This window comes from Saccopteryx bilineata, chromosome 6 (genome assembly GCF_036850765.1).
Source record: "Saccopteryx bilineata isolate mSacBil1 chromosome 6, mSacBil1_pri_phased_curated, whole genome shotgun sequence".
Classification (NCBI taxonomy): Eukaryota; Metazoa; Chordata; class Mammalia; order Chiroptera; family Emballonuridae; genus Saccopteryx; species Saccopteryx bilineata.
The window spans coordinates 192,801,879-192,817,445 of NC_089495.1; the positions used below are offsets into that span (position 1 = coordinate 192,801,879).

Consider the following 15,567-nt stretch of genomic DNA (forward strand, 5'->3'; position numbering starts at 1 on the left):
GGGGCATAAGTCCCTACCGGCACCACAGCCATGACCTCAGCAAACCCTGCCCTCGTGGCGCTCCCAGTGCAGGGGTGGGTGGGTAGGGGCCGGTGGACAGCGCACGAATGAGAACTAATACATACTGGAACTCAAGGCCCCACTATATTTCTCAAAATCCACCTGGTGCCTTCCCCTGGTGGCCTTCTCCAGACCTTCGAGTCTACTCAGCTCCCTTTGTCCTCACTCTACCTGTTTCTCTGTATTGCCATCAAACCTACCTATCCTCTTTTCCACCATCATAGACTGATTCACCAATGAGAAAATGAATTTCTGAAATCGTAACAATAGCTGCAACATCAGTAACAGCAATAATAATGATTATAGCTAACATTTAATGAGCATTTACTATACACTGTTTTAAGTACTTGCTATGAATTCACCTGATAATCCTCACAACAACCTTATGATGAGGAAGTCATAATTGTCTATAATTTATAGACAATAATGCAGAGGCTCTGAAACATTATATTCCTTGTCCCAGGTCACAGAGCTGGTGATCTTGGGAATTAGGCTATGAACCTGGGTGGTCTGGCTGCGAAACCCCCACTTACACTTACATAGCCGATGTTGATAGTGGTCATGGGGGCTTCTGGTGTCTTTATCTCTGAGAAGTACATTATAATAGTAGGGTCTGTTGGCCCAGGAAAGCCCAGCTTGAGCAATTTTTTTCTAAAGCTCCTTTCATATAGTTGGGACTTCCTGCTATCTGTCATTCACATGCCTGCATTCAGAGCTCAGGCCTCCCTCTAAAGCCCTGCAGGACAAGGCCCCAGGCACAGGGTAATTCCCTGTGTAAGAAAAGTCCTCTTCCTCTTTTCTGCAGCCCGCCTCACCTGGTCTGCAGCGAAGGCCCTGGTTCCAGAAAGGTCTGGGAGCATCCCTCACGTCTTTTATTCTGTGCCCGAGTGAACCCTTGCAGTCCAGACTTCTTTTACCCATCTCCACTGACCATGATTAGAGACAAGTGGAATTAGACAAAAGGCCTCCTTGGGCAGTTTGGGGTTTCTGGGGTCCCCCCTTCTCCTTCCCTGCTCGTGTGCATATAAGCGTGTCAGGGTCTCAGTGGGTTGCAGACCCTGGACAAGGAGATTGTAGTTGGCGACACAGTGCATGTTTCTCTGTGCTTACCAATGTTGGTGGTGTTGTTTGGAGCACATAGCTTGTATATTGTAAAGCATCAGATCATTTGGTGGTTCTTTGGCGTTGATGTCAGTTTCAGGGTTGTTTGTCTCTCACATGTGTATACTTTTGATAATTGTAGCATTGTTTGATTTGGTATTTTTTCCTATTTGTTTTTATGGATTGAGTTTGTATTTGTAGTTAATTTTTTTAAGAGTATTTTGATATGTTATAAATGTTTATTGTGTACCAGGCGCACTGTTCTCTTTGTTTTACATATGCTGTTATTTAATTTTCCAGCAGCCCAAGTGGTGGGGGGTAGTCTCTGCCAGTATGTTCATTTTATAGATAAGAGAATTGAGCCATAAGTAGGTAAAGCAGCGCACCCAAGGTCACCCACTACTTCGGAAGCATGGAACTGGGTTTCTAACCCAGGTGGTCCAGTTCAAGAGTCACTGTGCACTTCAGTATGTGGCAGTGCCCCTCGGAGCCTAGTCTGTGAATTTGTGGTTTGAGATCTGTACTCATTGTTTTTGCTTCCCACTCCCATCCCCACCCAATGCTGTGACCTTGCGCTGGATGTTGGCATGGTTGTTAAGAGAAATTGAGTCCTGGTTCTGCCCCTTCACTAGGTGTGAGACTCTGGGCTTCTGACTTTTCCTTGGTTTTCCCATGTGTGGTTGGGTCGAGTACAGTAATTAGCATATCGGGTTATTGTGAGGGGTTAATGAGTTTACCCTCATTCTAGGAGAGCAGAGTGTGGCATGCGCTAAGTGCTCAGCACACACTCCGTATTGGCCATTGGCTCTGGCTGTGAGCCCTTTTCTGCTCAGGCCGTCTGCTCAGATGGTGCTCAAGGAGCCCCCAGAGTGCACTGTGTTGAGGTGGCTGATTGATTCTGAAACCCATTCTCCCTCCTCTTTGGTTTCCTCTTTCCTGCAGCCACCCTGGGCAGGATGACTGGGGGCTTGTTTAGAAACAAGAGGAGCTGCTTGTTTTGCCGACCCACCTCTTCCTTCCTTTGCTGCTCGGGGTCCTTTGCCCACCCCTCAGCCCATGGTCGAGGCCTTTCAGCCCTTCCTCCCCAGTGGCCTTACCCAGGACATCCTTGTTTGGGGCTTGGCTGGTTGGGAGGTGGTGTTCTAGGAGACTTTTGGAACCGAGAATACTTGGTGGAGAGCTTCCTGCTAAGAAGGCTCCTTCCAGCCCCGGAAACCTTGACTGATAGTTACAGACCTGACTGATAGATGACCCAGGGGTGACCTCTAGGCTGGAAAGAGTCCAGGTTTGGGCTTAGAGGCATCTGGAAGGTAACATAACTACCCTTCTGCCTCAGGACTGTCACTGCTGTGTGGCAGTGACCAGAGCCTGTCTTGACTCTTCTGGTTCATATATACAGGGTGTAGCACATAGTAGGTGTGTAGAGTTCATTTACAATCAGGTTTTCATTGCCGGGCATTCTGCTAGGATCTGGGGATTCTTCATTGAATAAAACAGGCATATTCACTGCCTTCAGGAACTGACTGCTAGGTGGGAAGACATCTGATAAATAACCCGGATAATTCCAGATTGTGAGAGCACGATAAGGAAAATGAAGACAGGTGGGGTGATAGAGAACACCTGGGTAGCTACTTTAGTTAGGGTAATCCAGGCGTTATTGGAGGAGGTGGCAATCCTGAATGGTGGGGAATAACCAGCCCTCGGGGAGAGTGTTTCAGGTAGAATGGCAAGTGCAAAAGCCCTGAGGTAGGAACAGGTGTGGCAAATTTAAGGAATAGATAGAAAGCCAGTGAGATGTAGTCAGAGAAGGCAGGGTCACATTACCTGACCCTTGAAGAAATTCATAGTGTTGGATTTCATTCTTAGTGTAATAGACCAGCATTGGCATGGAACAATCTGACTTGCATTTAATAGTGAAGTTGGACATTTATTGAGCACTTGGTACATGCTGAACCCTTACATTTTAAACTAATTATTGTAACAACCCCATGACTTAGGGACTATTATTAACTCGCTTACGGATGAGGAAACCAAGGCATGCTGAGGTCAGGTAACTTGCTCACGTACACAGCTGGAAATGCAGAGCCAGGATTTAAGCCCAGGCCACCTGGCTTGAGTCTGTATACTTGAACCTGGGTCATGCTGTTTCCTGAAAGGTTACTCAGGCTGATGGGTGCAGAACTTGGGCAAAAGTGGAGGCTGAGAGGCCACAGTGAGTAGGAGCCTCTTTACCTGAAATTCCTCCTGCTCTGTACTCCCTCAGGGTCTGGGGGTTTTCTGGGGGTCCTTTCTCCCCAGACTGCTGGCCCAGTTGACCCAGTTGACAGTACACCTCAGAGTGCCTGCCATGACCTGTCTCAGGCTCTGTCCTTGTCTTGCAGAAGGACAAGTTCTGCGTGTATGAGGAATATTGCAGCAACCATGAGAAGGCCCTGCGGCTGCTTGTGGAGCTGAACAAAATCCCCACCGTGCGCGCCTTCCTGTTGGTGAGTTTACCCGTCACTCTTGCCTTCTCTTCTGTTTGCTTCAGCCTTGTGCATCCCTAGGCACAAGAGGGTGTCATGCTGACACCTTCACGCTGACGCATGCTCCCTGATCCCTTCCTCAGCTAGAGTAATTTGTCTAAAGCAGTGATTGCCAAACACTTTCTCTAAAGGGCCTGAGAGTGAATACTCTTGCCTTTGTGTGTCATACAGCCCCTGTCACGACTCAACTTTGCTGTTATAGCACAAAAGCAGCCATAAATAATATGTAAAGAAGTGAGCGTGGCTGTGTTCTAATAAAACTTTATTTACAAAAACAGGGCTGGAGACCCTGGCCGGTTGGCTCAGTGGTAGAGTGTCGGCCTGGCATGCAGAAGTCCCGGGTTCGATTCCCAGCCAGGGCACACAGGAGAAGCACCCATCTGCTTCTCCACCCCTCCCCCTCTCCTTCCTCTCTGTCTCTCTCTTCCCCTCCCGCAGCCAAGGCTCCATTGGAGCAAAGATGGCCCGGGCGCTGGGGATGGCTCCTTGGCCTCTGCCCCAGGTGCTAGAGTGGCTCTTGTTGCAACAGAGCGACGCCCCGGAGGGGCAGAGCATCGCCCCCTGGTGGGCAGCGCGTCGCCCCCTGATGGGCGTGCCAGGTGGATCTCGGTCGGGCGCATGCGGGAGTCTGTCTATCTATCTCTCCCCGTTTCCAGCTTCAGAAAAATACAAAAAAAAAACCCAAAAACAAACAAAACAAACAAACAAAAAAAACAGGGCTGGATTTGACTCTAGGGCCAAGGTTGCCTATTCCTGGTCTAAAGTAATGATTCTAATGAGAGTGGGAGCAATAGTAGTAATGATTGTAATATTTGGATTATTTAAATAAATCCAATTAAAATTGGCTTAAGCCAAAAAGAAGAAGAAAAAAAGAAAAGAATTGTTCGCTTTTCTGGGAAGTTTAAGACCTGAGGGGCTTCAGGCATCAGCATCTCGGTGTTCAAATGGTATCATCAGGAATGTGTCCATGCCTTGGCTCCATTCCCAGGCAGACTGTCCTCAAGTGCTGTCAGTGTGCTTTCTGCAACTCCACATTTACACCTGCTCACAGCCGAGCATCTCCAGGATAGAGACACTCCTCTTTCTAGTAGGAAGGCAAAAATGCTGGGTCTGATGTTCACTGGCTTCGCTTGGCTTGGGACCTTATCCCTGAACCAGTTGCTGTAGCTAGAAGGATGGGTTGGGGCTCTGATTGGTCACTTCTGGAGCTGGAGGGCATGGTCAACTCTAGACATACCAGAGGCCGTAGGGATGGTGTATCCGGAAAGGTCAGTTGGTTTGTACTTGTGGAAGTAAGTTGGGAATGGATGTTGATCAGGCAAAGCAAGAGACATTCACGATGGTCTTCCCTGCACTGTGGAGAGTTTCACTTATGTGTAAAACGGGTTCTCATTTGTGATCTCCTTGGAGCTTTACCTGCACTATCTGTTGTGTATGGGTTAAGATATACATTTGCATGTTTTATGGACATCCCAAATAACAGTGGTTGAAACAAGATAAGGATTTATTTCTCTCCCCTGTTAATAACGTGATATAGGCAGTCTGGGGGCTCCAGTGTCAGGGGCCAAGGCCCTAGGATGTGTCCTTGTTGATGTGGTCTAAGATGACCTCTTACCACTTCCACATTCAGGTAGTGGGATGCAGGACAGACAGGTGGGAAAGAAGGGCTGCCTTTCTCTTCCGCTCACATCCCATTGGCCAGAACTTAGTCACATGCCCACACTTCGCTGTACGGGAGGCTGGGAAATGTAGACATTATTCTGGGCAGCCCTGTGCCCAGCTGAAAATCCTGCTGCTGTCGAAGAAGAATATGTCAGGGGACACCTCGAGCCTTTGCCAAAGGTGATTTTAATGACTCCAGAATATTAAGCCACTTTCTAAGAGTATGTATTTGAAAAATGATTGAGCTTCTCAGGGGTTTGAGTCCTGATCTTTCACCTGTAAATCCCATGTTCATTCAGTCACAGCCCCCAGTGCTGTTTTATTTCCTGACCGCACATACAGAATTCAACAAACAAAAGAAGAACAGTTAACTGACATAGCATAAGCTATGTTAATCATGTGTCCAGAGAGCTAAACTATATAATAAAATTCTTGATTGTACTTCTTCGTAATGCACAGTCTCTAACAGAGTGTTTCCACAATTTTGATTCAACATGTCAACGTTCCCTTCACTTGTGAGTTCGTGTCGCTTGGCCCACTTCCTGTGAGCATCTGAGGAAGGGCAGGTTGGTCGACAGATTTCCACTTTTCGCAGGTGTTTCAAGCATTCAGGGCAGAGGCTTTTCACGGCTACTAGCTGTGTTTTCACATTTCCGGTTTTGCACTAATATTTATAAGCTCCTTGGCAAAAAGCAAAAATAAAGTCTTATTGTGTAAGATTACACGCATGACCGTGTTTCTGTGATTGACCTCTTGACTGGCAGGTAGTACCAACTTAGTGATGTGACCCAGACTCTGGGCTTGTTGGCACAGAGCCCCACCCTGTTCCTGTAAGTGTCCCCCTGGGCTCAGCTATGACTTGGGAAGCAGGAAGGTGTTTGCAGGGATGTGGGAAGGGAAGGCCTCAATTTTTTTTGTCCTTCCTTCCTCTCTCTTTTGCAGTCTCCCTGCCAAACTGCCCCCTTTTTTTTTTAGCAGCAACTGGGCTGGGCCAGCTTGGGTGAAGGGAGGACATGTGGGGTGATAGCGCACATGCCATCTGTTTCCCTCCTTGCTGGCATCTCCCAGCTTTTGACCACCTGCAGAAGTGCCACCTCATGTCTATCATGGGCTGTTAAGGCATTGGGAACAGACAGAATCTGGCTTTCCATTCATGTGATGTGATGTGCTGTGTACTAGCTAAAAGATGGGGCAGGAACATTGCCTTTCTGTGCCTCAGTTTCTTTGTCTGTAAAATGAAGATCCTTAATTCATTCAACAGCTTCTTACTGAGCATCTACCACGTGGTAGGGATCATTCTAAGTACGGGGACCCAGCAGTGACCAAGGCAAGAAAAGTCACTACTCTCATGGAGTGGCTATTCAAGTAGGGAGACTTACATGCCATGCCATGTGGCATTAAGTTCTCTGAAGGTAATGATTTAAGGATGACAGGGTGTTTTGAGGGATTAGGGTGGTACCTGCTACTTTAGATTGGTCTTTGGGAAAACTGTAAAAGGTGAAATTTCAGCAGGAACCTGGATAAAGGAAGAGAGAAAGAAAGGTGGTATCTGGGGAAAGCTTTCCAGGGAGAGGAACTGCACTTGCACGAGCAAAGGCCCTGAGGTAGGAGTGTGTTTGAGGAAAAGCAAGAGGCCAGGGATGCAGGAATGGAGGAAGGGTGGAAGGAAGGGAGGCTAGAAAGATTGAGAGGTGAGATAATGAAGGAACGTGTAGACAGTGGAAAAGATCTGAGATTTTTATGCTTTTATTTTTTTATTGCAATCTAGCATACATGCAGTGAATGTACTCAGAGGTCAAGATTTAGAACATTTCCATCACTGTGGAAGGTTTCTTGTGCCCTTTCTTTGTCGTGCCCCTCTCTGAATCCAGAGCATTCCTCTGTGCTGATCTCTCCCCCCAAATGTTAGTTTTGCCTATTCTAGAATTTTTCACGACTGGAATCATACAGGATACTTTTATATACTGCTTACAAAAATTAGGGGATTTTTCAAAATGAATATGAATCGATAAAATATCCCCTAATTTTTGAGAGCAGTACATTTGGCTTCTTTTACTCAAGTTCCTGAGATCTGTCCATGTTGGAGGACGTGGCAGTACTTTCACAAGAATATTCCATTTTAGTCTGAGTGGGTTGGGAAGCCCTGGAGGGTTTTGAACGGAGGAATGACTTGAACTAATTTGCATTTTGAAAGGCCCGCCCCCTGGCAGAGAGTGGGTAGAAGCAAGAAGGAGATTGCTGGTCTAGGTGTCCTGGGGCTGCCTTTACAATGACCAGTGAGGACTCACTAAGTGGTTGAAAACAACAGAATTTCTTCTTTCGTGCTTCTGGAGACCAGGAGGCTGAAATCAGGTGTTGTCAGGCTTCTGCTCTTCCCAAAAGCTCTAGGGGAGGGTCCTACCTTTCTTGTTCCAGCTTCTGGTGGCTTCAGGTGTCCCTTGGCTTGTGGAAGCATAACTCTAGTCTCTGCCTCCCACTTCCCATGGCCTTTCTCTCTCGTCCTCTTCTCTTCTTCTAAAGCAGGGGTCAGGAACCTATGGCTCGTGAGCCAGATGTGGCTCTTTTGATGGCTGCATCTGGCTCGCAGACAAATCTTTAATAAAAAAAATAATAACGTTAAAAATATAAAACATTCTCATGTGTTACAATCCATTCATTTCCTACCGCTCATGTTCATGGTTGCGGGTGGCTGGAGCCAATCACAGCTGTCCTCCAGGACAACACCAAATTTTTATTGGATAATGTGTAAGGTACACGGGTCATTGTATGGCTCTCATGGAATTACATTTTAAAATATGTGGTGTTCATGGCTCTCTCAGCCAAAAAGATTCCCGACCCCTGTTTTAAAGAATAAGAGTTAGATGATGTAGGGCCCACCCTAATCTAGCATAACCTCATCTTAATTTAACTGGTTATATCCTTAAAGACCGTATTTCCAAATTAGGTCATATTCTGAAATTCTGGGTGGGTATGGCACTTTGGGGAACATTATTCACCCCACTATGGGGCTGCTGCAATAGTCCAGGTGGATGGTGGAGGTGAGGATGAGGCAGTGGTAGTGCAGGAGGTGGTTGGAAAAATAGAATTTGAGGGTCCAGCTGACTAATTTGTGGGATGGTTGGTTTTGGGGAGTAACTGAGTGAGAGGAATCAAAGATGACTCCAGGGTTTTGGACCCAAACCACTGGAAGAATGGAGTTGAAGTTTCCCAAGATGGTGAAGGCTGGGTTAGGAATGGGTAAGAGTGGAAAATACAAAGAGACCGTTTTGGATGTGTGAGGTTTAAGATGCCTCTTAGATATCCAGGTGGGGATTTGGGCATGGAATCTGAGCTTTGAGTCTGGAGTTTAGGGAAGGGAGGGGCCAGTCTGGAGATACAAATTGAGCGGCAGCTGACAGGATGGTGTTAAGGTGGTGGGTCTGGATGAGGTCAGCCAGGGAACCAGCATGGGTAGAAGGGAGGACCCAGGACCGAACAGGGAGTGCTGCCATAGGAGGGCGGGAAGTTGAGGAAGTGGACACCTCACCTGAATCAATTCTCTGAATTAGGAGAGTTTAAAGCAGCGGTTCTCAACCTGTGGGTCGCGACCCCGGCGGGGGTCGAACAACCAAAACACAGGGGTTGCCTAAAGCCATCGGAACCCACAGGTTGAGAACCGCTGGTTTAAAGGGATAATTCTGAAAAGTTCTTCCCATAGTGCTTGGAGTATAATCTTCATAGTGAATGGTAGATCTGTGTGTGTTTGCTTTTTTTTTTTTTTTAAAAAAAAAGAAAATAAAGTGAAACAATGGGTGTTTGGGAGAGACTTCGTTGGTGGCTGACTGTCCTATGAAAACTCCATGATTCTGGACACAGACACAGGCCTTTCTTTGGCCGAGTCCTAGGGGCTTCTGGAAAGCCCTCCCCACCTCCAGGCTCCCCTCCCTCTCTGTTCAGAGCTGACATCACCAGGGCAGCTTGTGCGGATTTCTGGCTCAGAGGACAAAGGCCTGAGTGTGAGCAGTGTGGGGCCTGGCATCTCCCAGCTGCCGCAGCCCTGATCGCCCATCTGTGCCAGGGGTGGACGCGGGGGTGGCAGCCACGCAGCTCCCGCTGCAGCAGGGCCCCGGGGTCCCTGGGATTCTGCTTCTCCTGGGAAAGAGCCATTAAGATCCCTGAATGGCTGTAGCTCTGAGTCTTTGGCCAGTCCTTTGGGCTCTCTGTCCGAGTTTCCCCAGCACTGGGGAGACAATGGTCCGTGCTTATCCTAGGGCCCGCGGGTGAACTTTACCAATAGGTGAGGCGTGAGGCGCAGAGCCTCGTGCACGCACTTGGTACGTGTTCTCTGGTTGTATTTTCACCTGACTAAAGCAGGGAATTTGTCTGCTTTGTTGGGAAGCTCCCCCAGTGCTTGGAACTGTGCCCAGCCGCACAGTAAGCACACGATGTGACTTTGTAGAGTGAATGAACGATAGGATGGGAATCCTTTTCCCCCAAGAGTCCCATTTCATTTCCAATTTACTAGCGTGATGCTGAGGAGGAAGGCCGAAACCTGCTCGTTGCTGGATGTGCTGGCAGTCTGTTCATTCATTAGTTCACCCACTCATTCGTTCACTCATGCATATATCGGGCACATTGTCAGCCCTCGGGACCCAGGACTGTGAGGCGCATGGTGGGGGACCACACCCACGTAACTCATGATTCCCAGCATCCAAAAAAGCAGATTCTCGAGTTGGAGCCCCTTGGCTCCAGAGGAAAGGACACTGCCTGCCTGTGACTTTTAGCCACATGGAACAAGCGACCTACTGTGGAGGAGCCAGGGAGAAAGAGTCTTGAGACTTGAGAGAAGATGGACAAGGTTTCCAGGAGGTGGGTGGCTGGGCTGCCCTTGAAGAATGCTGGGCGTGGGGGAAGGTAGCTCAGGATCATGGTGCCAAGCCCAGGTTCTTCGTCGGCCTGTCTGGGCGCAGACCCCACCTCGGCGGCTCACTTGTTCTGGAGTCACCTTGAGGAGAAACACTAAACCTCCCCAACCCCAGCTGCCTGAGCTATGAAATGGGAATAATAATAATAATAGTGTTTAGTTCATAGGGAAGTTGATGGTGAGGATTAGAGCTGACAGTGCCCCTTAGGGAACATCATAAGCTCTAGGTCAGTATGGATGATGATGAGAATATATTATTATTAGTGGGGGAAGTAAAAGCATCTTAGGTAGGGGGCGTGGAGTGAGCACGGGAAAGGAAATACTGATGTGGGTGGCTGGAGGTGGACACGGAGGTGACCAGTGTCCCCAGGAGCTGGCAGGTGAGTATATTTGATTCCTGACAGAGTTGCAATCTTTACTTTGAAGCCAGAACATAAGTATGCCTGCGACAGCACTCATGTCCCCACCGACCAGGTAAAGAAATAAAACTTTTTCAGTAACAGTTGAAGATTCCAGGTTCATTTTTCAAATCCCATTGTACCCGTCCCTCCACAGAGGTAACTCTCACTAGATCTTGCTGTATTATTTTTTTCCCATGTCTGTCTTTATATTTTATGACAGGTCTGTTCTCTATAAAAACAATGCCTGGTTTTGTTTTATGTGCCTTTAAAAACTTTAAATAGGTCCATGCCATACTTATCCTTTATTTTATTTTTGTTCAGAAGTATGTTTTTTTTTTTTTCTTTACAGAGACAGAGAGAGAGTCAGAGTGAAGGATAGACAGGGACAGACAGACAGGAACGGAGAGATGAGAAGCATCAATCATTAGTTTTTTGTTGCACATTGTGACACCTTACTTGTTCATTGATTGCTTTCTCATATGTGCCTTGACCACGGGCCTTCAGCAGACCGAGTAATCCCTTGCTTGAATCAGCGACCTTAGGTCTAAGCTGGTGAGCTTTTGCTCAAACCAGATGAGCCTGCGCTCAAGCTGGTGACCTCGGGGTCTCGAACCAGGGTCCTCAGCATCCCAGTCCGACGCTCTATCCACTGCGCCGCCACCTGGTCAGGCCAGAAGTATGTTTTTGAGGTTCAGCCACATAGCTCTAAGTAGCTTTAGTTCCTGCATTGTCACCGTAGTGCACTGAACCATTGTAGAAATCTCCTGCAGACGTATTTTTCTAATCTTCAACTGAGGGATATTTCGGTTGCTTTTCATATTTTGCTATTCCGAAGAAGGCAGCTTTGAGTGGCTATGTTCTGTCTCCTGGTGTGACCTGGGAAAGTTTCCTTAAACCAGGGATTGGCAAACCTGCCGATGGAAGGTCAGATAGTAAACATTTCAGGTTTTGTGACTGTACAGTCTCTGTTACAACCACTCAGCTCTACCATGACTCGTTGGAAGCAGCCATGGATAATATGTAAACAGATGGATGTGGCTGTGCTCCAATAAAATATTAATGGCCAAAATAGGGACTGGGCTGAATTTGGCTCGCCACTACAGAGCCCTTGTGCTGGGTTGGGGAACAGTATGTGCACTTCCATTTCTCCTAGGTGTCTCTAAGTTGCTTTTGAAGTCTGCATTTTGAGAGTGCCTCCCACGGCTATTTGAGGGTAGCCCAATCCTGTCGCTGTCCTTGGCAAGTTTTAACGATGGTCTCCTGTTCCTTTGCAGAGCTGCATGCTTCTGGGAGGCCGGAAGACCACGGACATCCCACTGGAAGGCTACCTGCTGTCTCCGATTCAGAGGATCTGCAAGTACCCCCTCCTCCTCAAGGTGAGACCTGCACCCCACTCCTTTCCCCATATTTGAAGTGACAGAAAGCCCAGCTCTGATTGGCTTAATCATAAAATAAAACTTGTTTGTAAAAGTAGCTGAGAAGTCTGGGGTGGTGTCGGCTTTGGGCTGGGCTGGATCCTACCAGGACCCTGCCTCTTTCTCCCTTGTTCAGCTCTGCTTTTGACTGTTTAGCTTTATTTTCAGTGTGGTAGCAGAGGGCTATAATTACTCTGGCCTCACACTCTGAAGTTCAAGGACAGTGGGAAAGAGTGAACCTCTTTCTAATAGCTCTGACAGAAGTCCTGAGGGTGGTTAGGGCCTTAGCCATCAGTGGCCAGGAGAATGTGATATTCTGAATGGTTTGGACCTGAGTCATGTGCTTTAACTTGAACCAGTGACATGAAGCCTTTGCTTGTGCTGTTTCTCCTTCTAGATGTGTGGACTTGGGCTTTCCCCCAACCACTATGAGTTGGTCAGTGCTTGGCTCTGACTAGCTAGCTAAGGTATGGTCCAATGACAGTGAGCAGGGCAATATTGTGTTCTGATTGGATGAGACTGGTGCTTCACACTTGAACCAGTCACTCTGAGCAAGGGATCTCTGATTGGCTTAGATTTGTGTCATGTGTTCCAGTCTCCCGCCAATCACTGGATCCCACAGGCCAAAAGTCCAGTGAGGGGGACAGACTAGACTCTCTTCACCAAAGTCTGAGTTATTTGTGGAAGAAGTTGTGTGGGTGCTGGGTGGGCAAACCACAGCGTCCACATGCTGCTGTTTTCTTTGCTGTCCAGCCACCTTTGACTTAGTCTTGGTCAGGCAGACCAGGGGAAGACTTGCTGCTTGTGTGGGGACCCAGGAAGTCTTGATTCTCAGCTGCAGAGCTGGCTTCTGGGTAGATCTCCAGCTGGGTGGCTGGCTCTGTCACCATCTGCTGCTCTCAGCCTGGGGTTTTCAGCTCTTGGAAATGGGGGCTGTTGACCTGAGCCTACCCTGGCTCCATCCTCAAGGCCTTGTGTCTGACAGCTGTTCCTGGAGTCCCTGCTGATGGATTAATTTGGCTGGTGGTGCCTTATTCAAACACCTGCTCCTTGGGGCCACGTGCATCCTTGCTATGTGAACTGGAAGGGACAGGGCGGGGGGAGGGTACTAGGGAATCTTTACACTGGACTTTCTGCTGGATAAGGTTGGTGACACGTGAGCCTCTGAGCTGGACCAGATCCTGGGGCCATCTGCTCTGCCTGGGGACACAGGCCTGTTAAAGAATATGGCTATCGTAGGTGGGCTACAGCTCTCCCCATACCTCCTCTGCTGCTGTTTAGACCTTCCAGGGGTCTCAAAAAGGCTTTCTACAGTGGTTCTTATAGCTGCTTGGATTCCCAAGTGGATGTGGGCAATGCATATGTAGCTCAGCTCTTCACCTTGCTGCAGAAGAAACTCCACATGGAACTTGTAAACTGGTAGTCTGTGGACTGAATTGGACCTGGCTATGTTTTTATTTGAGCTGTTTGGTGTGTCTTCCACGTGTGACTTAGTTGCCAGTGTTTACAGAGGTAGTGTTCTGTATTGGCTCAAGGCAGGAGCTAACAAAACTGTGGCTCATGGGTCATATCTAGCCCATGGCCTGTTTGTGTGCAACCCATGAGCTAAGAATGATATTTACATTTTTTTAAAGGGGTGTAAAGAAAAAAAAGAACCCAGCAAACAAGAAGAGTATGTGACAGAGTCCGGATGTGGCCGGCAAAGCCTAAAATATTTCCTATCTGGGCCTTCACAGAAAAAGCTTGCTGACCCCTGGATTAGAGCCACAACAGGCTGCCTGGGTTTGCACTGCAGCTCTGCCTTTTACTAGCGGTGTGACCTTGGGCTGCTCACTTCTCCATGCCTGTTTCTCATCTGTGGTGCATAGTTTGTGTTAATAGTACTGATAAGGTTGTTAGGGTAATTAGACCCTTATATACTTAAGTCTTAGAGCAACTCGATGGGGAGGGCACTTTAGTTAGCCCCATTTTAGAGATGAGGCAACTGAGGCACAGACTAAGGAAGTGGCCTGTTTAAGGCCGCACATTAGGTAAGGAGGAGGAACCATGTTTTGTTGATGCTAGAATTCCCCTATCAGCTCCATAGCCTGTTGAAAAGCACTTTGAGGTGTCAGAGCTGCCAAAGAGCTGGGTGTTGGGGATGCTGACCTTCTCAGTTCCCTAAGAGGAGAGTCTGGGAAGGTCAGCGGCCTTGTGTTTCATGGCTCTGTGACTGGTCTGCTGCTCCTTCCCTGGGTTTCAAAACTTTAAACATCTGACCTATTAGAAGAACCATCAGCAGAAGCTTCCTAGATGTAAACCCTTTCGTTTCTGGATCTTGGGAAGGTCTGGGATTCCAGCATGGACTTGGAGTGGCAGTTTCCTTAATGTATTTTAACAGCCAGTGGGGCTGGACCTGTGTGTGCGGGTGGACTCTGGCTCTTAATGTGAGGCCTGTGTGTTTCTGAGGCCGGCTCAGCCCCAGGGGCCACGGTTTGGGTTGGTGGGATTTCTGGGCTACTGGTTCTCAGAGAAGCAGAGAGAGAGAGGGACAGAACCAGCCAATGGAGGAATAGCTGCCCACAGGAAATGATGATGAGGCCGGGCTGTGGGTTGCTCTCCTGACCAAATGGCTGTTTACAGTCCCTGTTTCCTCGGTCTCCAGCTGTGTTTATCTGAGGCTCAGAGAGCACTGGGGGACCAGCCAGCAGGGCCTTAGATTCCCGTGGGCCCGTGCCATGCTGCCTGCCTGACTGAATTGCTCAGAGTGTCCCGGCCTTTGGCACCCATAGCTGGAATGTTTGCATCAGGAAACAGCTGGGACGGAGGGGAATTCTTCATAGCCCTCCTGAGTTCCTCCTTTCTGTCACATTTTCCAGTGACTTTTAAAAGACAATCCCATGAGCTGGGGGGCAGTTCTCCCCCTGCTGCCCCTCTGGCTCTGACGCCCTCACAGATGTCCCTGGAGCCCTCTGAGCCCCCTTGTTTGAGCTGAACTCTGAATCGAGTAGGCGAACAGGATCGAGGAGCCTGGGTCGGAAGAAGGAAGAGGCAAGAATGAAAGCCTCTTTGGGAACAGCACCAAAAAGCTGAACTTGAATGTTGCCTAAGAATAGCCGGAACATCCTATTTCAGCCTTCAGTCTGGGCCTAGGATAGACAGTTGGCGTTTTCAGGCTTTGTTGAGTTTTCCATCGCCATTTCCAGGGAAATGATTCAGGTTTGGGGTAACGCTCCTGCTGCTCAAATGGCAGGTGCCCAAGGAGAGACTGACGGTCACCAACCCTTTTAGTTGTTTCCCGGTGATGCACGGATCTTGTTGGGACACTTACTGTGCACCAGCTGCTGGTGAGGCTCAGGATCCGTAGTCCTGAACAAGACAGACCTCATGGCTTTCGGTCCTGGACTGAGCCCCACGAGGGCCCGCCCGCTGCGTGGTAGAAGCAGGTGAGGCTGGCAGGGGGCAGGCTGAGGACATGTCTGTCTGAAGGGGAGAGCAGGCACTCCAGTCCCCTGTCCCCT

At 48.5% G+C, this 15,567-nt stretch overlaps 1 protein-coding gene across 1 annotated transcript in view; it reads left to right on the top strand.

Moving 5' to 3' along the window:
- The window catches only part of PREX1 (phosphatidylinositol-3,4,5-trisphosphate dependent Rac exchange factor 1), a 177,323-nt gene that overhangs the window by 76,344 nt on the left and 85,412 nt on the right, over positions 1 to 15,567 (top strand). The window contains exons 4-5 of the mRNA XM_066234538.1: positions 3,543 to 3,647; positions 11,927 to 12,028. Coding sequence (XP_066090635.1) covers positions 3,543 to 3,647; positions 11,927 to 12,028 — 207 coding nt within the window. The remainder of the gene's footprint in view (positions 1 to 3,542; positions 3,648 to 11,926; positions 12,029 to 15,567) is intronic.